Source organism: Gossypium hirsutum, chromosome A13 (genome assembly GCF_007990345.1).
Source record: "Gossypium hirsutum isolate 1008001.06 chromosome A13, Gossypium_hirsutum_v2.1, whole genome shotgun sequence".
In the NCBI taxonomy this organism is placed as follows: Eukaryota; Viridiplantae; Streptophyta; class Magnoliopsida; order Malvales; family Malvaceae; genus Gossypium; species Gossypium hirsutum.
Window position 1 is genome coordinate 7,045,235 of NC_053436.1, and position 24,404 is coordinate 7,069,638.

At 31.8% G+C, this 24,404-nt stretch overlaps 1 protein-coding gene and 1 pseudogene across 4 annotated transcripts; one reads left to right on the plus strand and one right to left on the minus strand.

Moving 5' to 3' along the window:
• The first annotated feature begins 10,458 nt into the window (after nt 1-10,458).
• On the plus strand, nt 10,459-18,144 carry LOC107894172 (dynamin-related protein 3A-like; annotated as a pseudogene). Its single transcript, XR_005907411.1, has 20 exons — nt 10,459-10,943; nt 11,297-11,579; nt 11,667-11,695; nt 11,808-11,909; nt 12,479-12,547; nt 12,636-12,695; nt 13,143-13,256; nt 13,349-13,397; nt 13,509-13,618; nt 14,146-14,238; nt 14,410-14,502; nt 14,591-14,728; nt 14,848-14,961; nt 15,063-15,158; nt 15,300-15,342; nt 15,561-15,703; nt 15,798-15,944; nt 16,974-17,026; nt 17,141-17,240; nt 17,457-18,144. The product of XR_005907411.1 is annotated as a dynamin-related protein 3A-like (transcript).
• Nucleotides 18,145-18,654: 510 nt separating this feature from the next.
• On the minus strand, nt 18,655-22,466 carry LOC107894170 (GATA transcription factor 28). Of its 3 annotated transcripts, XM_041084658.1 has the most exons (8): nt 22,314-22,466; nt 21,729-22,081; nt 20,716-20,799; nt 20,367-20,500; nt 20,149-20,271; nt 19,881-19,986; nt 19,260-19,331; nt 18,655-19,137 (listed from the first exon to the last, which is right to left on the minus strand). In XM_041084658.1, the coding sequence occupies exons 2-8, from the start codon at nt 22,047-22,049 to the stop codon at nt 19,039-19,041; spliced, it is 939 nt and encodes a 312-aa protein (XP_040940592.1). In that variant the 5' UTR covers nt 22,050-22,081; nt 22,314-22,466; the 3' UTR covers nt 18,655-19,038. The 3 variants fall into 3 exon arrangements, with proteins under 3 accessions (XP_040940592.1, XP_040940591.1, XP_040940593.1); XM_041084657.1 differs by lacking the exon at nt 22,314-22,466 and having other exon boundaries at nt 21,729-22,265; XM_041084659.1 differs by lacking the exons at nt 20,716-20,799; nt 22,314-22,466 and having other exon boundaries at nt 21,729-22,266.
• Between the last annotated feature and the right edge of the window lie 1,938 nt (nt 22,467-24,404).

Consider the following 24,404-nt stretch of genomic DNA (forward strand, 5'->3'; position numbering starts at 1 on the left):
TAAAAAATTTAAGATTTATAATAAATTAAGAAGACATCCAATCGTGATCGGTCACGTCGATGGATTATGTATTTTGAGAGTGCATTACACTAATTTCGATTTCGATTTAGTGCTACATTATTAAATTAAAAAACTATTAGAGTTCTTGAGTATGGATTTTAAAAGAATGAATTTTTATTAATATTTTTTTTAGTGATAAGATAAACAAAATCATTACATCAAATTAATATGGAATGAAAGCAACACTTAGTTATATCATACTCAAAGAGAGACATGAGTTTCTAGGAATTTCTTCAAATACCTAAACATTGTCTTTCCTATTAAAAGACATTTTGGTTATAGAATATGTAACTCTAATTGCCACCTTAGGAACATGCCGTAAACTTGAAGAATCCTACTTACCAAGGTTGAATTCAAACTTATAGCTTGAATGACTTTAACTATATTATTAGTTTGAATCATCACTCTGTCAAGATACCGCCTTTGAAAAAAACTTAGACAATCCAAAATCTCCCATAGCTCAACCTCCAACATTGAACATGCCCCTAAATAATGATTGTATTCAAGGATCCACTATTCATTATAATCTCGTTACACCCTAGTCTATCAAGGGAAAGTTTGAATCAATTTGTTGTTGTCCAGTTGTCGTCTTCATTTCCTACTACTAGTGAGTGGGATACCATATTTGGCTTTATATTGTTGGTTGTTATTGCAGCATCGAAATGCAAAGCTGGTCAATCTAGATTTTGTAAATTGGGAAAGTGTTATGTTTTAAAAATATTTACCTTTTCAAAAACCTCTACCTTTTTAAACTCTTTTTCATGGCTTTTCTCGTGATTGAAGATTCCGTCCTCCTTATTTATCAACCACAAATTAAAATTAAGTAAAATTTCTTCATTCTTTTTTATTAAAAATCTCAAAAAAGAATCTCCTTCAATTTCCAAAAAAGCTTTTCAATTTATGAAGCTAAGGTATTATGTTTGAAAATTCATTAGTTTTTTTGTGATTTTTTTTTATAAATATATTAGTAACATACAACCCCTGAGATATTAGTTTTACAAGATCAATGTCTATCTTTTGATTTATATTAGTTTTATAAGATCAATGTCTATCTTTTGATTTATGCTTGTATTTGTTAGGCTCGTGAATTGGGGTTTTGATAATTTTTATAAACTTTTTGAAAATAAAAGAAAATGGGGAAAATTTTGGAAATTCAATCTATATTGGTTCGATACTAATTATGTATTTCCACTACCTTGATATAACTCACCTAAGGATTTTCTAATTCAAAACTTTGAATTATACCTTTAAAAAGAGAGGATGTATTTGAGGATGTATAATCTTTCAACTTTTGTGGCTCATCTAGAACCCTCCCAAATTACAAATCGTGATTTGGCGAAGTAAACAAATAAAAAAACCGTTGTGTGGGTAGGTGTTTACAAATCTAACTCAATAAACAAACGATGGTGAGGTTAAGTAAAGATTTTTCGTACAAAAACTATGTACAATAGAAAAAAAATTGAACCAAGGATGTCTCTTTTGATTTGTATGTTTTGATGTAAATATTTTTGTTTTGAAGTGTTTTTTAATTGTATTTATATTAAAGAATGAGTTGCGAAACATTTGAAGTCATTAAGAGTGAATCAAAGCCATTACAAGCGTTAATTTTGAACTGAAAATGTATTCTTGCAACCCTGTATTGATACTTACCTATGTGGTATTGATACTTGACTAAAAAGTAATCCTTTATAACCGTTATAAATGCTAACTCTCAAGAGTTGTAGGCCAAATCTTGATACTTAGGCATTTAATATCTATACTTGGTTCCTAAATTCTTTATAAACATTAAAACACTTCATGAATAACTCAAAAACATTTGGTTAAGAAAATAACACATATTTAAAACATATTTTTAAGTATTTTGAAAGTCTTTGAAAATATTTGGTCACTAAATGACTTAGAAAATGAATAACTAAAATTTATCTTAAAAGTTATCACATTAAAGCTAACAGCATTGTCAATGTCTTGAGTTTGGATTTTTGTGTTTGTTGGTTCCTAGAGGGATTTGATATTCCTTGTGCTATTCCTCTCGTTACAATATGATATTCTCTAAATTTTTTAGAGTAATAATCTTGTCAACCCAAAGGTACATAATAACTAGGTTTAAAATTTGTTGTTATACTTTTTTTTTATGAATTTTCAACCTAACTTATGAAAATATAATAAACCTTATATTGATGTATTAAAGTTTATTATAGAAAAATTTTAGTATAGCGATAAAGTTCAGAACTACACACGAACTTTGATTCTGTAACACCCCCTTATCCGAGACCGTTGTCGGAGTCGAGCATGAGACATTACTAAACTTATTTTAGCATTTAAACAAGTTCAAACAATTCTCGTAGTAAACTGTCCATCTGCGTCACAGTCGCTAAAAAAATCATATCTCGAGTTACGAAACTCAAAATCAAATTCCGTAAATTTTCCCTGAAACTAGACTCATATATCTACTTACTAATTTTTTTCTAGAAATTTTGGTAAGTCCAATTAGTACAGTTTATTAGTTAAATTCTCCCCTGTTTTAGGGTTCGGCTACTCTAAACCCTGTGCACTACAAATCAAATTTCTTCCTGTACAGATGTCAAATGACCATGTCGTTTGTTTCTTTTAAAAATAGACTCAATAAGGAATCCATACATATAAAGTGCGAGTCATAATTATTTTTACACAATTTATGATGAATTTCTAAATTCAGAATAGGGAATCTAAAAATCGCTCTAACCCTGTTTCACCAAAACGTAAATATCTCATAAAATACAACTCTTTTACCTATTTTGTTTTTTCCACATGAAAATGGATTCATTAAGCTTCAATTCCATATTTTATTCATCATCTAATTATATCTCTACTATTTTTAGTGATTTTTCAAACTCACATCACTGCTGCTATGTTATTCTATTTTATAGCCAATTTCACCATTTTATGGATTTCCATTGATTAGTTAGCACATAAAGCATACGTGTTATCAAATATAATCTTGATTAGCCACTCCAATAGCTAATCATTCTCAAACATTTTCATGCCATCCATGAGCCATATCATATGATTATATACACAAAATGATTATAATGCTATACATGCCATATTCCCAAAATATACAAGTCATTATACCCAAATAGTTTGTTGATAGTGTGAGCGCGCCTCCGACCGTTCCCGATCTCCTAGTCGGCTTGACAAAACTAAAAAGAATAGAGAGGAGGGAGTAAGCATAATTGCTTAGTAAGTTCACATGTAAATAGCAAGTAACATAACCATGCACTAATACGAAATCCACATTTGCATAATATCACCAAAGCATTCATATCATATTTCTCATTCATGATCCTACCATATTATTGTTATATTGAAGTCTCAACCCGAAGGATAAGTATACACCTGTACAAATTTTCTCATTCACCACACTTACCAACATGTCACCTTCGTTTTAGGTACTCACCTTATCCACTTAAGATTTACCCGTTAAACACATCGGAATATGATTTGAATACACGGATTTCATGCACATAAGTGCCATACCCGTAGCTAGACAAACTCAATAGCCTGCGGAAATTATGTAGCCAAGCTACCATGTAACCCATCCATAAGTGAACTCAGACTCAACTCAACGAGCTCGGGCGTTCGCATCCATAAGTGAACTCGGACTCAACTCAACGAGTTCGGATGCCTAGTTACATCTCACGAACTCGGACTCAACTCAACGAGCTCGGAACTCAAATATCTTAGTGACATGTCACTTGTATTCTAATCTATTCCCAAGGTTCAAACGGGCTTTTTCCTCGATCACACATCTTTGCCGTCTTCCACGGAATATCAAAACCGATACTCGGTTGCAATTCATATTTAACAAGTAGCACACATAATTTGCATATTACTCAATAATAACCACAAAGCATAATATTTCATGATATTAATCATCATATCATATAAATAACATTAAATTACTTAAAATGAAAATTATGTTACTACATTTACACCTGAACTTACCTCGGTACAAAATAAAGAAATTTTACAATTTAGTCCACAATCTTTTTTTTCCCCGATCAGGGTCGATTCCACGTCTTTCTTGGTATAAAATAACACATTTAGTTGATTTAATACTCACATTTATAAAAATAGTCTTTAACTCTAACTTTGGAAAAATTACGATTTTGCCCCTAAACTTTTGCATATTTACACTTTTGCCCCAAAGCTCAAAAATTAAATTTTTTTCCAAAATTATTATGTTTTATGACATGCTGATCATTTTTCCCTTCTATGGAAATATCAAATTCTCACTCTAACATGTAGTTATAAACATTAGGTATTTTTACTGATTATGTCATTTTACTCGTTTTCACGTAAAATCGTTTAGCAAAAGTTGTTTAACACAATTTAAAGCTTCATATTCTACCTCATCCATGGGTAAAATTTTAAATATAAACCCTAGCTCAAAATATTGGTAGAAATAGGTAAACCGAGCTACGAAGATTTCAAAAATGTAAAAAACATTAAAAACGGGCATAGAAATCACTTACAATCAAGGCTTAAAAGTGTTGAAACCCTAGCTATGGTGGATAGCAAAATTCAGCAGCAAATTATGGAGAAGATGATCATTTTTGTATAATTTTTCCCATTTTATTTCATTTAATATCCAAATGACCAAAATGCCCTTCCTTACTAAACTTTCAAAAATTCTATCCATGTCCAATTTTTGTCCATAAACTTAGAAATTGGTCAAATTTCTATTTAAGACCTCCTAATTAATATTGCAAAGCAATTTCATAAACTTCTAGAATGCAAGTTTTGCAACTTATTCAATTTAGTCCCTAACTTCAAATTAAGCACTTTATGCATAGAATTTCTTCACGAAATTTTCACACAATCATGCAATCATATCATAGACCTCAAAATAATCATAAAATAATTATTTCTATCTCGGATTTTGTGATCCCGAAACCACTATTCTGATTAGGCCCTAATTCGGGTTATCATAAATTCAATGTGCAATGTTATACATGAACTTTAATTTTGTGTAATTTTATACATTAAATGTTGATTTGGTTCATTTTTACAAGTTACTCACACAATTATTGATATAACACCATTTTACATTAACTTATTGCATACACAAATTAAAATCAGAGTTTCATGTATATATTTGAACTATGATCAAAGTTTAATGTATATAATTACACTAAATCAAAGTTCATGTGTCAAATTGTACATTTGTAACACCTCGATACCTGACCCGATCGTCGGGTCTGAGTTACGAGATGTCACATTCATTCCCAGAGCAACTACAGTTAAAACCCAAACAATTCATAGCATTCAATAATTAAAATTCAGTTAAAACATACATTCGACATGAAATAGAGTCAATTTCGGGTTTTACACAAACTTACGTAAGCTTAAAAGCTAACCCAGGATAAAAATAGGACCTAATTATAAAGAATTCAAAATACAAAATCGACGTCGTGACGTCAACAAACAATTTGTCACGTTGAGACATTAGGGCACTAGACGTCTCAACGTCACTTATTGTAATGACCTCGCCGAGAAGACTGATCTCTCCTCGTACTGTGACCCTATAGGTCATTTATCGTCACGACGACATTCAAATGATGTTGCGATGTTGCATACTGTTTTGGCCAAAATGTACCAATTGGTACCTAATGCTAACCCATTCACAACCTTCAATCATTTGTACCTAAATAATCTTTCTTTACTTAAATTAAACGTGCCAAAAACATGTTCCAAAACATACATCCCTAATTATATGCATCCTACCTGCCAACTTTAACATTCAATCCTACAACTTCCTTGTCAAGAATACATGAAAAACTTTATTCAACTAATAAATGGTTCTTTACCAATCCACTTATAAAATACTAATTCATAACCTTTGACGTACCATCTCACATGCAATATTTGCGTTTCAATCATTATCAAAACATGCCATTTCCAACAACCATTACCTATTTATATCACATTTTCATGCCAACTTGCTAATATCTAATATATATATACATATCAACTTCCAAATTCAACATTCTGGACATATCAGAATACAAAAAGGACTGTATTAGGTACATGAAATTTACCTAAAAAAGAATTTCACCAACTTAGTTAAGCCCGAGATTTTGTCTAGATGTCGGAACTGATGCTTGCGAACTCATATATAACCTAACTTGTGCAAGGAAAACAAGATTTTACGCTGAGAAATTTACTCAGTGGTATTTCTATAATTCAAATATCATAAAACAACTTAAATTAATATATGTCATTTATATCAATAACAAACATTATGATAAACTCATCAATTATACCATATAATACAATCTTAGTATGTTCTATCAACTAACTTGATAAACATTACATTAACATTCCATATTCCGAATTAAATGTAATGATTGGTTAAATTTTCAAATCATTCAATATCCTCGTGTCGAAACATATCAATATACCATCCATAATCGCTTCATACATATTCATTTAACTAGTGTATAAGTAAAACATATTATTACCACAAATCCTGTATCAATTTGGTCATTTTATTTCAATTTCACCCAAATTTTTCGGATTTATAAATCTAGTGTGCATAATTTCTCACAATGATGATCTTTTCATACATCTTATCTATTTCACATTTTAATTCCCTATTAACCTAACTCAAACTCGAACAAATGCATGGATCTAACCAATCACACCAATTTGACACCCAGTACCTCATCGAACAATTTCGAAGTAAATAAATTGTGCCCTACGCTCATCGGTATAATCGAAGTAAAAATGTGCTCAACACTCATCGAATCGTAGTCGAAATAACCCCTCTCAATCTATCCTATGGCCGGCCAACTATATCTGACTTTGTCCAAACAGTTAGTAAGGTAATAATTTCTCAATTCCAATTATAACTCAATTTCACAATTCAATATTTTCATTTCATCGATTAATCATCAATTCATAGGCATAACAAAATAATTCATCTCATCACAAAGTCAATTTCACATTTACATCAACACAATATTTTCAAATCTATTCAATTTGGTTATCTATCTCAAGTAGACAATCAAATCATATCATTCAACTTGATTTAATAATTTCAACTCACTTCATATTCTTATCATACCAAATAGAGTATATACACAACATTTGAAGTGATTCGAATTATATAAATAGAAACCGTAAACTTCGAACTATTTGTTGACAACTTTATCTTTTCCTTTCCCTCTTGAGGATTCTGATTCGACATTAGTTACGGATTAACATAAACATACAATATCATCAATAATCAACCAAATTCACTGTCAATTGTTAATTTATACGAATTTTATATTTTATTCAATTTAGTCCCTAAACCGAGACTAACATAAATTTAAATTTACCAAACTAAAATTTGATTTCACTATAGTCCATTAGGGAACTCCTATTTCTTATTTCTACAACCGATTTTATAATTTTTTCAGTTTAGTACCTAATGTAAGAAGCTATCAATTAATTTCACAGTTTAGTCAATTTTCACATCCAAGCTTAAATTTTATCAATTTAGTACCTAAAATTTCAAGAAATTAATGATGATAACTTACTAAAACTTTAACAATTTTATAAATTGATACATGGACATAGCTAAATTAAACTCCCATGTTCACAAAAATATAAATTAGAAAAAAATGACTAGATTGAACTAACTAATTAAAGGCTTGAAGCTTAGAACCCTAGGCCGAAAGCTCTCAAATTTTGACTATGGTGGCTTCGGTTTTGGGAAGGAGGTGAGAAAAATGTTCTATTTCTTTCCTTTTTGTTTGTTTTGATTAACATTTTTTTATTATATAGTTTTAAATATTATAAAAGCTTTATAATATATATATTATATTCCATTACCGTCCATTAGCATTTTTTAAGTGGTATAGGTGTCACTTTAGTCCTTAGTCCATTATTTAATTAAAAATTTATAGTAATTGAATTTTATCATTTTTATAATTTAGTCCTTATGCCTTAGTTAATAACTAATTCAATAAAATTTTTCATCCAAACGTCAGTTTACTTATATAATAACTCTATAAATATTTATGGGCTCGGTTTATAGAAATAGGATCCCAAAATCGTATTTTCTAATACCATTAACTTTCGGGCCGCTACGACATTGGACTAAAATTTATGTATAGTTTTGACATTCATCCCTTTAATATATGATATGAAATGCATATATGAAAAACAAACGTAAATATCCCCTTCCCATGTAAGTATAAAAATATATTTTTAATAAATATTATTCGTTTTTTATTTTTTAAATTTTTTAGAATCAAGATCAATTTGACACTATACATAAATGTTGAGGATCAGTTTTCTTTAAATTATGATAAACTTGACATAATATATAAATATTAACGGTTAAATTTATTATTCTGTCAAATAGGAAAAATTTACGCCATTATTTCACTAGCCATTTAACATGTAGATAAAAAAGAAAAGCATAATTGAATGATCAATGGTATAGTTTATTCAAAATATATTTATGAGTAAATGGAGACTTCTAACGATAAATAAAAAAATGTATATTTTTATTTTGTAATATATATATATAACACTTACATATGGTTATTTAATATATATATATTCTAGTAATAACTTAGAATATCAAATTATATTTTTCTATTTCAGTAAAAGTTTTAGCTTGTACAATTATACAAGTGTATTTTATTTCGTTTCATCCATATCGATCTAAATAATATACACCAAAATATTTTATAACCAATGTGCGTATGCTATATGTGAGTTTTATTTGATTCTTTTTAAAATGGTGAAGCTTTGTATGTTGTGTGTTGTTCTGGTTGAATTCTATATTATAATTGGTCTCGTATATATTTTTACACATATTGTATTTGTAACTATATTATATTTGTGCTAATAAAAAGAAATTATAATACATTTCAAAATCAATAAAAAAGTTAATATCTTATTATTTTAAAATTAGTAAAATGGATTACTGAAATTTGTTGAATGATGATTGTGCATGTGAAGTTTATTGATAACATTTTATGAGTAAGTGTATAAATTATTTTTAAATGTTTTTGATAAATACATATTATGTATTTACTTTTTCAAAATTTAAAATTTTTTAGACTTAATTACTAATTTTTCCAAGGTCAATATTTTCAATCAAATTATTCCATTTATTTGAAAAAGTTAATTTGCATTTATTTTTTCTCTAAAAATGAATTTTGTTTCTAATGTTATACATTTATATATATATATATATATATCTACATAAAGTATATACACCTCAACAATTATTCCTTTTATTTTTTAAAATTGTTTTAAAATATTATTTAGAAGACGTATATAGATTAAAAGCCTTTAAAATTAGTTTTTGCATTCAATACTTCAATTATTGTCAAATTATTAATTATTAATTATTAAAATTCAGATAATATATATATATATATATTTTCAAACACAAATGTGCATGGATGAGAATGAAATATGAAAAGAAAAGGTTAAAATATGATAAATGTGGTGAAAGTACTTAACGGTAGAGTGTAATCAAGTTGGGTTGAACTCGAATAGTGGCAAACTTAAATTGGACTCCAAATTAAAGGTTCAATATTCAGTTTAAGTTCAACTCGAACATTAAATTTGAAGTTTGAGCTTCACTCGTAATATAATCGAGTTACTTCAACTTGATTAAGCTTATTTATTAATTTTTGTACCCGAGTTTGAGCTTGATTAAATTTAGTTATATTCAAGCTCGTGCCCATTTGTAATTAAATTCCTTTTATAAGGGTATAAATGTAATTTCATGATTTAAAAATATATTAAAAATGAAAAGGCTCAATTAGTTCATAAAGTGTTCAAATAGAGTATTACGATTCTCGAATTCGGCTCATCAATAGCTTAAACTCGACTAAAAAAATACAAAAAATTTTAAATAGAAATCGAATAGTTGCGATCACTAGTGTGGCATTTACATCCCTATTTGACAAGTCCTTCGCTTATAAAGAATGGTTGAAATTAATGCATATATTATTAAATGAGTAAATTTGATTTTTATACCATTAAAAAGGACAAATAAGTTATAAATTTTACTAGTGTTAAGTATAGTTAATTGATGAATTCATTTTATTTAGAGTTAAATTGCAAATTGAAAAATATATATATATCTATTTAAATAGTACATATTAACTAGGTTAAGATTTAACATTGTTTTTATTTTTTACCAATACATGAATTAAATTAATTTATTTAAAGTGCTCACTTGTCAAATGTATAGGATGAAAAAATTATGAATTATTGATGCAAAATTTAAAATTTATGGATGAAAATGAAATATTGATAAAATATTATGGAACATTCTTAAATTTTACCCTAACTTTTTAAAAAATGCAAGAAAAGTCAAAAGAAATTTCAAATCAGTAATTGCATTTTCTAAGATCTGTTTTTCTTCCAAAACCCTAGGGTTCATAAATTTTTCATCTCTAAATCTCTGATCTTCTGTCATCCATCAATTAATTATTGAAAGTCAATGGCTGAAGAAGCGGCAGCCGTGGCAGCATCGACGCAGCCGCCGCCGCAATCATCTGTGGCTCCGTTGGGATCTTCCGTTATACCGATAGTGAACAAGCTTCAGGACATCTTCGCTCAGCTTGGTAGCCAGTCCACGATAGAGTTGCCGCAGGTGGCGGCGGTCGGAAGTCAGAGTAGTGGAAAGTCCAGCGTGCTCGGAGTCACTCGTTGGACGTGATTTCTTGCCTCGAGGTAACGATATCTGCACGCGCCGTCCGCTAGTCCTTCAGCTACTCCAGACCAAGCGTAAGCTTGATGGTTCTGAAGAGGAGTACGGCGAGTTTCTTCACTTGCCTGGAAAGCGCTTCTATGACTTCTCTGAGATTCGCAGGGAGATTCAGGTTCTGTGTTGCTTGCATTTTATGATTGAGAATTATGAAGTTAGGCATTTTGATTCTTCAATTCAAAAAACTGCTAGGCATTTTTTGAATTTTCCCTGGTTGACTGTTGCCTAAGCACTATGAAAGTTGTGAGATAAAATTTTGAAGCGAGAAAGATGCTTATTCTATAAATAGGACACGATTAAGCTGCAGGATGAGTTGTGACTGGGGAAACCGGGAGTTGCAAAAATGAGTAATTAGGCTTTAGTGATACTTATATTGGAATTCACTGCACTGGAGCTTTTAGGAGACGAGATTCTTCTTTTTGAGCATTAAAAAATGCCTTCAGCTAAATAAATCCTATCTGGTTGCAGGCTGAGACAGACAGGGAGGCTGGAGGGAACAAAGGTGTCTCTGACAGGCAGATTCGACTTAAGATTTTCTCACCAAATGTTCTTGATATCACTCTTGTGGATTTACCTGGAATCACAAAAGTTCCTGTGGGTGATCAACCCTCTGATATTGAAGCTAGAATTAGAACAATGATCATGTCGTACATTAAACAACCAAGCTGTCTGATTCTGGCTGTTACTCCAGCTAATTCAGATTTAGCAAACTCTGATGCTCTTCAACTTGCGGGAAATGCTGATCCCGATGGTACTTAAACTAACAAAACCCCACTTCTGCTTGAGTTCCTGTTGATGTTTATTTAATTGACTAATTTTGCTAATTTTCTGCTGGCAGGTACTAGAACCATTGGGGTTATCACAAAGGTACATCTTTTAACGTGAAAATCTCCTTTTCAAAATATCAAATTATAGCATTACGTATACATAAGCTGTTCTACATTTCTGACTAGTTTTGGCTTCTTTGCTTATGAATCAGCTCGATATAATGGACAGAGGTACTGATGCTCGTAACTTGTTGCTTGGAAAAGTGATTCCCCTTCGACTTGGTTACATAGGTGTTGTGAATCGGAGTCAGGAGGTAAGAGTGTAGCCTAACTGAATTGAAGATATTTTTCATCAGTTTGTACATTTTTACTCTTTTAAAGCAAATAGTTTCCAAGTACAATGTTAATGGGATGATTTGTCATTTTTAGAGTTTTTTGTTTTTCTTAAATATTATGCTATAGTCACTACTTCAAGATTCTCTAATGAAATTTCGGTCTTTCTTCATATTGTCCCATTGGATTAGAACATATACTAATCTTTTCATGCTATTTTGCCTGGTGTGATCTTCACTCCCATTTACATGTCCTGCCATCATTCTTTCATGGTTAGAAATTATTATAGCATTCTTCTTGATGACTTCTTTTTAACGGTTAGTCATATTTTAACAATTAGTCATATTATTTATGCAAGAGCACTGATAAGGGTATTGCTGCCTGAAAAACCCTTTATTTCCCTCCAAAAAAGCAATTAAACGTTAATTAGTCATATCCATAAAAAAATTACTTCTTGATGACTACATTTTTTCTATTATGTATCATATACTGCTTATCAGGCATCTTATTTTACTATTGTGCTGATAGTTTGATTTGCATGTGTAAACAGGATATTTTACTGAACCGGAGTATCAAGGATGCCCTTGTGGCAGAGGAAAAGTTCTTCCGCAGCCGTCCAGTATGCCTGCACCAAGACCAACCTTTAACATTTGTTCATTGTTTTATACAGCTTCCATCATCAATTTGCTTATTTCTTTTTGCCATAGGTATATAATGGTCTAGCTGATCGTTGTGGTGTTCCTCAATTGGCGAAGAAGTTGAATCAGGTAAAATATTTGCAAATGAAGTTTCCAGGACTTTATGGAGAATAAATCACAATTTTTAATGTCAATGCTTTGTTCTAGCATTCAAGTTTTCTATTAATATTTACTTTCCCCTGTTGTGCTATTTATCCCCTTTCTTTATGCTAGGCACTTGGTGGAAACCAATAATAAATTTGAATCATTCTACTCTATCTAGACTCTAGAGCAACCTTTTAGGCTGAGTTATATCTGGAGGATTCCTACTTAACTTTTTCTTTTTACCTGAATCAAGCACCTTGGTGCTTATGGGATATATTGAAGGTTTTATGCTAGTCGGTGACATTTTTTTCATTCTTAGTTCAGCCTCATGACCCTGTTGTGCATGACATAGAGATATGTACTGCTTGGCATGGGGGGGTTTCTATATTTTTTCATCTTCTTGTTGAGTCTTTCTATGCTGCTTCAATGTAGATTTTAGTCCAACATATCAAGGCAATACTTCCTGGGCTGAAATCACGTTTTAGTTCTGCGCTGGTGTCTTTGGCAAAGGAGCATGCAAGCTATGGAGAAATCACAGAATCAAGGGTATGCATATTTGTTTGTTTACCACGAACTTGGTTGAAAAAAGCATCTGAAATAATTTTCTTATGACAAGATTATGGTGTTAAAACCTGTAGGCTGGTCAGGGAGCTCTTCTACTGAATATTCTTTCGAAGTACTGTGAAGGTAAATGTTTTTGTTTGACTGCCATAATTTTATTATTATTCTTAATCACCAATAGTATACATTCTAGTATATTGCTAATGATGCCATAAATTAATGCTTCATTGGAAACAGCTTTCTCGTCAATAGTAGAGGGGAAACATGAAGAAATGTCTACATCTGAGCTATCTGGTGGAGCAAGGATTCATTATATTTTCCAATCAATCTTTGTTAAGAGCTTAGAGGTGTGTAGACTGAGATTTGTGCCTTAGTATTTTTGTGCTTTTCAATCTGAGGAACTTTTATTTGTTTCCCATTCCATTTTATGTTGCTTTATCTTTAGGGTGTTTCTTCACATCATTGTACAAAAGTTGGTTCTTAGTTACTATTCATATCATTGTGCAAAATTATTGGTCATTAATTACTATATTCTGTCATTCACATTGCCACGGGTTCTCTGTGATGTGCATTCACTCCCTCAGGGATGATTTTATGCATGCTCTCTTCTAGGACAGGATAAAAAAAAGGTCAACCTTAGTTTCTTGATGTTAATAAGAGTAATTTTTCACCTTCCCTCTTTTCAGGTAAAAAAATAAAATCTTCATATTTGTTGCACACTGATACTGCTTCATTTAGAACACCGACATGAGTAGTCTTACATTGCAACTCTAGAAATTTTTGAGAGATAGATGTGCCTCTATACAAGTGCCTTTATGTGCATAGTTCTGAATGGTGCTGGTTTTGAGATTGCCGTTAACTGATTGTTTTACAGGAGGTTGATCCATGTGAAGATTTGACTGATGATGACATTCGAACAGCCATTCAGAATGCAACCGGTCCTCGATCTGCACTATTCGTACCAGAAGTAGGTTTAATTGGCTTCTAATTTTATTTTCAAAAAAAAAATGCTTCTAATTTAATTGCTTAATCGAAGAATATTTTTGTTTTTATGCTAACCTAGAGAGCTGTTTTCCAGAGTGTTGCTTGGAATTATTCTATGTTAAGCCTATTGTTATAATTCAACTTCTATTTATAGGTCCCATTTGAAGTACTTGTTCGAAGGCAAATAGCACGTCTGCTAGATCCAAGCCTTCAATGTGCCAGGTTCATATATGATGAGTTAATAAAGGTAATTTTATCTTCCAGCTTGTCATTGTAGTCTCGAAGCTGTGTTACTTGGTTATCTAGATTTTCTAATAGAATTGTCCTCTTCCCAGATAAGCCATCGCTGTATGGTTAATGAACTGCAGCGGTTTCCTGTTCTGAGAAAGCATATGGACCAAGTTATTGGAAATTTTCTCCGAGAAGGTCTTGAACCATCCGAGACAATGATAGGTCATATTATTGAAATGGAGGTATGCCTATGCTATTTTAATTTAATTTAATTTTATGTTTCTATTCCTAATCCTATCACAAAATATAAACTTGATACTGTCAATGCGGTAAACATGATATATGCCATTCTACTTTGCAGATGGATTACATAAATACTTCACACCCGAATTTTATTGGTGGGAGCAAGGCTGTGGAGCTTGCCAATCAACAGTTCAGGAATTCCAGGGTTGCTCTTCCTATATCTAGATCAAAGGTAGATCTCTGGCCGTACTCATTTCCCTGGTACTATTGCTACTATTAATCTTAATTCCTCTTTATTTTCATTCTTTTCTATTTCTTTATTGACTTAATCAGGATGGATTAGAGACTGATAAGGCACCTGGTTCTGAAAGAAGTGTTAAATTCCGGGCTATTATTGCTAGACAAGTTAATGGAATCGTGGCTGATCAGGCATGAAAATTTTGTGTTTCTGCTGCCACATATATGCTTCTCTTCTGTGCTGTTCCCCCTTGTTTTTCCAATCTTTTTCTCCCTCGTGTGTATATTACTGATGATAAATAACTTGCAACTTTTAACTCCATTTGAGTGCAGGGAGCCCGCCCTGTTGCAGATGCTGAAAAAGCTCCATCCACCGGTACTGCATTTTAGACTATAAATTTGAATTTTTTACACGGCTTTAATTTATGATATTTTGATGTTCTTTTTGGTATTTTTGTCCAATAAGGAGGTCAATATTGATGGTTTTCTCCCCTGCCCTCTTTTTCTTTTGTCTAGGGAATTTCTGACATGAATTTTTGGGTTTTTGATTGTTCTCACCAGTTATAGTAAAATGATGTTTTCTCTGTGGGTCAGGTACAAGTGGTTCAACTTGGGTTTCATCAATATTTGGTAGCAGTGATAACCGCTCATCAGCAAAGGAGAGCTCGACAAACAAGCCATACACAGAACCTGTTCATAACATGGAACAGGCATTTTCCATGATCCATTTGAGAGAGGTGCATGCAGTTAGATAATCCTACAAGGGTCCAGTCCTAAATTAAAAAATATAAGTATTCAGTCTTGACAAGCATTGTTTTTAATTCTTTTCAGCCGCCATCTGTCCTGAGGCCTTCAGAAGATCGTTCAGAAACTGAAGCTATTGAAATTGCTGTCACCAAATTGCTCTTGAGATCATACTATGACATTGTTAGGAAGAATATAGAGGACTCTGTGCCTAAAGCAATTATGCACTTCTTGGTAAGTTTAGAACCAAACATATTTGGTAGTTAAATTTTTGTTACGGTGCCAACTGACTTGTCACCGGATGATTCACAGGCAAACCGTCTGTCTTATCAGGGCTCTTTCCCTGATTTTTTTCCTTTTCCTCATGAATGACCTATGATTAACAAGTGGAACTCATCCAAGGGAATTCCAGGCCTTAAGACTGTTAGAGAGAATCTTAAATCTTCTAAAATTTGCTTAATCTGACTTAATTTTATTTCTAGCAATCAACCTCTTAAATAGAGGTTATATAGGTTTACTTGTTTGAATAAAATACTTATAACCTAAGTAAATTCAAACAACGACTCTGAATAAAGGAAGCCTCCTAATATCTCTCAAAAAATACTTTATTAAAAAAATCTCCTAGAGATATAAAATACTCATAAATAAAATCTCCTAATAAAATAATAATAAACTAATATAATAATAAGTAATTGACATGTAACAGTTTCATCGTGCCTTTTACTGTTTTAGCCTTGTTCATGTTCTAGGTCCTGAAATTGTGAAAAAAAACATTGTGGTGCTCCAGTTAGGAAATTGTAAATCTTTCTAGCCAAATTAATTTCCATTTTGTCCATATATCAGTTTAGCAACAATGTGAATTGACTTAAATAATATTTGGTGCTATGTTGATTTCTGTCCTGGCTATTTTTGATCTGGAGAGAAGAAGCTTATGTCATGAATGCTGAACAAGGTTCTATTCGTTTCTGTGTGCGATTGATGTGTTTTAGCTCTGGTAGGACGGTCCTTAGAATTTCATGATTGTATGAATATTGTATCCTGTTTTACTTGTACATTTAGAACATGGAGCGAGCCTTGGTCAAAAAGTTTGCTTTTGATTTAGAAGGTTATGTTTGCCATAGTTTTTTCTTTCATTGGAATCTGAAACTGTTGAAATTCTTGTAAGTACAACCCTTTTCTTCCTATCTATAGTTTGTGGTCCAATTTGTTAAGCTGCAACATTATATGAATATTGATCTGTTGGTTGATAATATCTATATCCAGGTAAACCATACAAAACGAGAACTTCACAATGTCTTTATCAAAAAGCTTTACAGGTAATACTGTGCTCTTTGGTTTGATTTTAATTATTCGTACTTTTGACTATCTCTTTGCTGACCTTTGAGTATCCTGTCTGTCTGTCTGTCTGTCTGTCTTATGATCTGAAACAGAGAGAATCTGTTTGAAGAAATGTTACAGGAACCTGATGAGATTGCTTCTAAGAGAAAACGTACTCGAGAAACACTCCGAGTTCTCCAACAGGCATTCAGGGTGCGTTCCCTTTACCACATATCATCATGTCATAATCTGTTTGTCAAAATAACAAATGACAAATGTCTTCGTCCATGTGTACTCTTGTGTCGATATGTCCTCAATCCCCTGGCAATTATGCTTAATTTTTGTTTTCATACTAAATTACAACATTAAGAAATTAAGCGACATATATACACGTATTTTAATGTACTTCCTCAAAATCCTTTTGAATAGACATTGGACGAGTTGCCATTGGAAGCTGAAACAGTAGAGAGGGGATACAGTTTGGGTTCGGATCCAACAGGCTTGCCAAAGATCCACGGACTGCCAACATCATCAATATACTCTACGGGTGGTTCAGACGATGCCTATGCAGCTTCTCCTAAAAACCCAAAATCTCGGAAGTCATCTCACTCTGGTGAACTATCAACACACTCGTATGCTAATAATACAGATTCAAACGGAAGTGGACGTAGTTAGATGCCAGGTCTCTATCCTACAGTTGATTATTAAGACGAATGGAACAGAAGGGTGCATTTCAGTTCAAGTTCCTTTCATCTAATCGGGAGGGCATTATATTCATTTGATTGCTCAGTCTAGTTAGCTATCATAATATGGGGTTATAATTGGGTTGTTTATAGTTTTAGAAAGAACAATGGGTTGAGAAACCTGTTCTTTTGCGGGTCAAAAACAGTATTTTTAGCTTTGGGTAATGCAGCCCGATGCTTACTATCATATGTGGATTGATGTGAGATTTGAATCTCATCTTTTTTTGGTTTTGCATGTAATTTTCAATTTTGCATTCGATTTTTTTTTTTTGGGAGAACATGAGATAACAATTGATTTGGATTCTGGATTCTTCACTTGACAATTTTTCTATCGAGTATGGGAATAACAAATTGAGTACTGGGACGTTTAAGCACGCCGTTTTTCTATCCACATTTGACACCTTGTTTAAAGGTGGTGGAGTTCTTGTGATTAGATCCAATTAATCTGAGATCCTTACCGACAATAATTTAAATCGTAAATATTTATACTGATAATTAGAATTGAAACGAGTAACGAATGTTTCAAGAAAAAAAAGCTTATTCTTCGAATAAATTAATTAATGAATAGACTAAGAATTTAAGAAACTGAAAATATTAACTGATGTCTACATGTACACGCTCAACTTTTTATATCACTTATGAAATTGCTTTTTTCAATATAAATATATATATGTCAAGAACATGAAATTTCATTTTAATATCTAAATCATATCTACTAATTTACCAATATATAATTAACAGTTAAAAATCTCTTACATTAAATAAAGAATTAAACATTTTTAATTGATTAAAAATTCTACATGCATTATCTACAATAAAATAATAAATATTAGGATTGACTTGCTAAAATACTAATCACAAAACTTTGTTAAAATATGCTAATATAAGTAAATCCTGTCAATTTGGATTTCCATTACTTCAGTCATCAAACCTCCCTCTGATAAATATATACACATTATGATCGGCTGAGATGGTTACCACCTCTAAAATTATCCTCATTAAGCACATTACATTCATAATTGTGAAGATCCAAAAAAGGGAAAAGAAATATGGGGACATTAATTAATGTTGAAGGTGAAAGTTTTTTTTTTTACTCCTAAGTTACATAAAACTAGTTTAACCTGTATCTCAAAATTATTTACACAAATGAGCAAGGCAATGTGCCATATATCTATTATATATACAGTCGCCAAACCATCTCGGATTATTACAAGAAAGTTTGACATCTGCCTTGAAACACCAAAGTAACATTGCACTCACCGTATTACTCATCTTTCGGAAGTCACACCAGAGTTATCTCTGTTCGATGAAGATACGACAACTGCAGTCCCAGTTACAGCCTCCGATTCATTAGCTTCAGCATCACTCTGATAAAACACACGCCGTGATGTAATAAATAGTTATGAGATTTGTAGAATGATTAGGATGTAACTCTGATGAATACAAGCAATGAATAACTATGATGGATATTGTTCTGAATTAGCAATACCTGTTCGGTAGTCTTCGCAGTTGGATCCTGGATTGCTACCATGGAGACCTTCGAAAGGTCTCTCAAAACACCCTGATAATCACAATTTCCCAAGTGAATAACTAAAGAATTACGTGTGATTGTTGAAAAATATCTTTTCCTACGAGCTACAAGTTAAGTACTAAGTTTGGTACTCGAGCACAATCTATAATGTTGTTCCCCAATTTCGAAATTTACTGTAAATTTGAAGCATAAGGTTGAAGCAAGATTGGAGGCAAGTTTTTCAACTCTAATCAAGAAATTGACATGCGAAGAGACAAGTGCCGGCAATGTCTGTTATCAAAGTCAAGAAATTAACAAAAAAGGGTTCTGCTGTTAATCTAACTAGCACTTTCTCTTGTATTCCATTCATACAAGAAAATAAGCAATTCAAACACTTGGACTAAATAAAATAAGCTAATGATAATAGGTCATATCACAATGATTAATCATAGTCTTGAGTGATTAAATATAATTCAAATTATGAAGAATATGTTATTAACAAAAGAGTTAATTGTCAATCATCTCATAGTAAGATCTTGAGTTCGCATGCATTGAAACAAGGAATAGACTTATAAAAAACTTTCTCCTATTTTAACAAACCTTATTTGCCCACTTGAGTCCACATGCGTTGCAAAGTGTCCTTGGACCAGCAGGACCTCGACGCATCATAGGAGTTTTCTTAGAACTGATTCCACAGTGTGAGCATCTACACAGGAAAACTAAACAATAAAGAAGAGAACCTAGAGAAATCCCTTTTATTGGCACAAAAAATATAATAGCTAGAGGACAAGCTAAACTAACATCTTTTAGTGATGAGTAATATGATCAATTGTTAGAAAGCTATTTGATCATAGAAAGGACTACTCACAAAGTTTCTTGCATGCTCTCGTCTTGTCCAAAGCCTGGTGTTCCACTCCAGCCTGAAGAAGCTGAAGCTACTTCATCAGAAATTGCCTTGGCTGATGTGAACTGGCCCTTCTTACGCTGCATCCTAACAAATCATAAATAGAGTGTTAGAAAGAAAGTGGCATGAACAAGCTACATTTGAAGAAAGAAGGTGGGGGGAAAATATGATAATTGGAATACCGGAGAGCCACTTCTTTCCGCACAGTATAGCGGATTTTCTTATCAAAGCACCGCTCTTTTCTCTTCTCCCGGAATCGGTTTAAAGAAGCAGCTCTATGGGGTTGAATTGACCTCCCAGGAAAGTCACCCATGCCCTAGGGGAATTGTAATAAAAGAAGTGAAAAAGTATAAACAAAACAAATCTTCCCTAAAGAATCAGAAGCAGCTCTATGGGGTTGAATTGACCTCCCAGGAAAGTCACCCATGCCCTAGGGGAATTGTAATAAAAGGAGTGAAAAAGTATAAACAAAACAAATCTTCCTTAAAGAATCAGTCACAAGATGACTAAGATGATTCATCTAATGCATACCCTTTGAGCAATAGGAGTTGCAGCCAATGCAGGAATGCCCAAAGGGATTTCATATCCACCTAGAAGTAACAAAACTGCCTGTACCTGAAAAATTCAAGCACTTCTTTATAGCTGAAACTGCAAGCCGTAATAGCACCTACTGCAATTTATCCACCACAGCTTAACATTCAATTATGTTTAGACGATCAACAAAAAAAATTCCATGTCAGTCTTGCATCATGATCATCTAAAGACTAAACTGTACACATTCTTCTTGTTACTTCAAGCAATAGTAGCGCGCACAATTCAATCATCCACAACAATTTTACATCTAAACATATTATTATGTTTAACGATCAATTTAAAAAAATACATGTCAGTCTTATATCATAATCACCTAATATTGAACCATACACTTGAATTTACAGAAATGCCCTCTGAGAAAAGTAAGAAATCAAAAGATGTAAATGACCGGAGGCGTAAAACTAACTGAGAATGTTACGGTTAAACAGCCACAACACAACTGCAACTAAATGTAACTTACATAATAAAAGGACAACAATGACGACAACTAGAATATACCCGAACAGAACCGTCTTGAACAAGCCTTCTTACACATAGGAAGGGACAATCAAAAGCAACAAAAATAATTAAAGGGAAGTAGATACATGAGACATAGTTAATGAACAAATGCAGAGCATATCCACCAGGTACAACTAAACTTTGAGGTGAAAAGGAAAGCCCTTTCTTCATTTGAAAAAGGCAATGGCATCACCACATTTAATTGACTAGATAAACCAAAACATAGATGCAAAAAAAAACAAAACAAAAAATTGTAGCAAAATTAGAAGTAAAATAAAATTGGCCGCTACTTAATAATTCTCACAACTTGACAATTAGAATCATTAATTCATCCAATTAACCTAAACCCAGATTCGAAAAGTAAACATTTAAAGGAAATAAATAGCTTCAAAACTATATTAAAAATAATACTACTAGAAAAGGACACATGAAAAAATAAAAAGAGAACGAACCTTGTCAGGTGAAACGGAATCAAAGACATAAACTTCCCCTTGAAACGAGAGGGTGAGCTGATCAGCACTTGAATTACCCTGAACGGCGGTTAAATCGGATCCCTGACCATAAAGATTGGCATGAGAAGCTTCTTCCATGCCATTATTCATAACCGTAACAGCCCTACCGTCGCTTTCTTGGTATCCAATCTGAGGGTTATCCACCGACTCTTCACCTCCTCCGCCGGGAACGTCCTCCTCCTCCTCCTCTTCTGGGTTTCGTTGCATGTTCATCGCACCTGAGCCGTACAATGATATTGAGTGGAGATTCGAATTCGCCATTCCTTTCGCATCGAAATACCCACAAATTTTGACTATAAAAAAAAAAATAACATTGGAAGCCAATAAAATCAGAGAACCCTAAGAGGAAAATTTCAAAACTACAGTTTAAAAGAATTTAATAACTTATTTAACTTAATAACGAAAACAAATGTTTTTTTTATTAATTAAAATGTGAAGCTATTGGAGAAAGGATGGGAAGAAGATGAAGGAGCAGATTGGGGGAAGAAGGAAAATGAAAAAGCCCTGAAGAATGATGATATTTACGCTTTATGCCACGATGAGCGAGTGACCAACCAACTCACTAAAACTGGTGGGGATTTGTGAGTGGTGAGTACCGAGTTGACTCACTGAGTTAAGGGAAAATGACGAAATCGAATGGTAGAATTTAGGGTTTGGGGACAAAAGTAAAAAAGGGCCAGCTAAAGGGTAATGATAAAACTACGGCCGGTTGTTATCAAATGTTTAATCACTGGCACATGGTTTAATCATAATTTTTTCTATAAAGGGAATTTTGTCGAACTTTCGGATGAAAACTGAATTTCTTTACAATTTGATCCCCCTATTCTCAGAATTTTGATTTAATTCTTCTACTTTTTCGATTAGAATAATGATTCAATTTTTCCTTAAAACTTTCTGACACATTTTTTTTATTTAAATAAACTAATAGCATTCTAATAGTATACAGATAAAATTTACAATATAAAAACTAAATCGGAGCCACAACCACAATTTCGCCTTTTTGTTGATAATGAATTATCAGCTTCACAGATGGACGTAATGATTATTTTGTAAGAGCTAGTTTTCCACCAAATAATAATATTTTTTTAAAAATTCTAAAAAGAAAAAATATATATATCATATAGTTAATTATACATTAAATTATATCACACCATGAGGTGCTATAAAACATTCTATGTATAAAATATATTCTCTTTTAAAATTTATTGATCAAAGAAAATATATATTTGATGCTTTTAGTTATTTTATTTAAAAATTATATAAAAAGACAATATCATTATAATGATATTAATTATCATTTAAAACAAAGTGTGTTAATATTTTTCTAACTAAATTGACACCACATAAAATAATGTTGTTTGGACCTGACCGGTCAAACTTGAGTATCAATTCGAAAAGGGATTTTAAACCAATTGACTCATAGCAAAAAAACAATTAAATCAAAATTTTTTAAATTTTTAATAATTTTTTAATCAGACCATTTGAATCAATCAGACTGACGAATCAATAGCCTAATTGATTTTACCAACGGTCCAATTTAAGTGATAAACTCATAACACCAACTCAATCAAAGATCTTATAAGTCCCAATCCTATCTATGATATATTAGATTATAAAAACAATATTATTATGAAAAATTCATATAAAACTCAAATAAGTCATTGGTTAAAACGAAGTCCAAATGTTAAAAATAATTCAAATGTATATATTTTAGATTGTATTAACTATAAAAAAAATACTTTATTGATAATATGTACTGTTGATGACAACACCAACTCATGCCAACTCATGCACAAAGGCATAGCTAGGGAAGCTAGTAAGGCTTCAAATCACTAAAATGAAAAATTTTCTATTTAAACTCTTTAAAAATTTTAAATTAAAGATAAAATTACACTTTCACTCTCTTAAAAATAATAAAAATTTAATTTAATCCTTTAAAAATTATAAAGATGTAACTATTAAAATGGAGAAATTATATAATTTAATTTTGATCCCTTAAAAAAAATTTTGACTTCCCTCCTGCTCATGCAGACTCCTAAATAATAATATTGAAAAAATGGAACTACTTTAAAGTCAAGGGCCACTAACCGAGAGCCCAAGAAAGACTCAAAAAAGTCATTTGATCTGACGGCCATTATTGGTTGAGCATGGTCAACATACATAGTGCCGTAGAAACTCTACTCCAGTCTAAACATGTGCTGGGCCACCACAGAAATGAACCCCTTTACATATGCCAATCACCAAATTCTTATCCCCAAAAAAAAGTTTTAATTATGTCTCCCATAGTTTTATCAAAAAAAAAAAAATTATGTCTCCCATAGTTATACTCTTCAAAATTTTAAATTTAATCCTTATCTGACTTAAAAGACTGTTAAATCTGAATATGTAATATAAATTGATTTTTAATTTTTAAAGCAGAGGCTTAAATAATGAATAGTCACGTATTCGAATTTAGCAACAACCTTTGGACTTAAATTTTTAAATAAAAAAAAAGTATATGTACTAAATTTCAAAACTCCAAAGAGTAGAAGGTCTGAGGTCATAATTACCCCCAAAAAAAATAATAAATCAAATGATCTGTAGTCTGTTTTAATTTCACTTTTATTACCCCTTTTT

Coding starts and splice junctions, on each gene's coding strand:
- LOC107894170 (XM_041084658.1), bottom strand. CDS start 22,049: ATGGCGAATTCGAATCTCCACTCAATATCATTGTACGGCTCAGGTGCG. Junction 20,800..21,728: donor ATTCCGTTTCACCTGACAAG/GTTCGTTCTCTT, acceptor TGAATTTTTCAG/GTACAGGCAGTTTTGTTACT. Junction 19,138..19,259: donor CTGCGAAGACTACCGAACAG/GTATTGCTAATT, acceptor GTGTTTTATCAG/AGTGATGCTGAAGCTAATGA.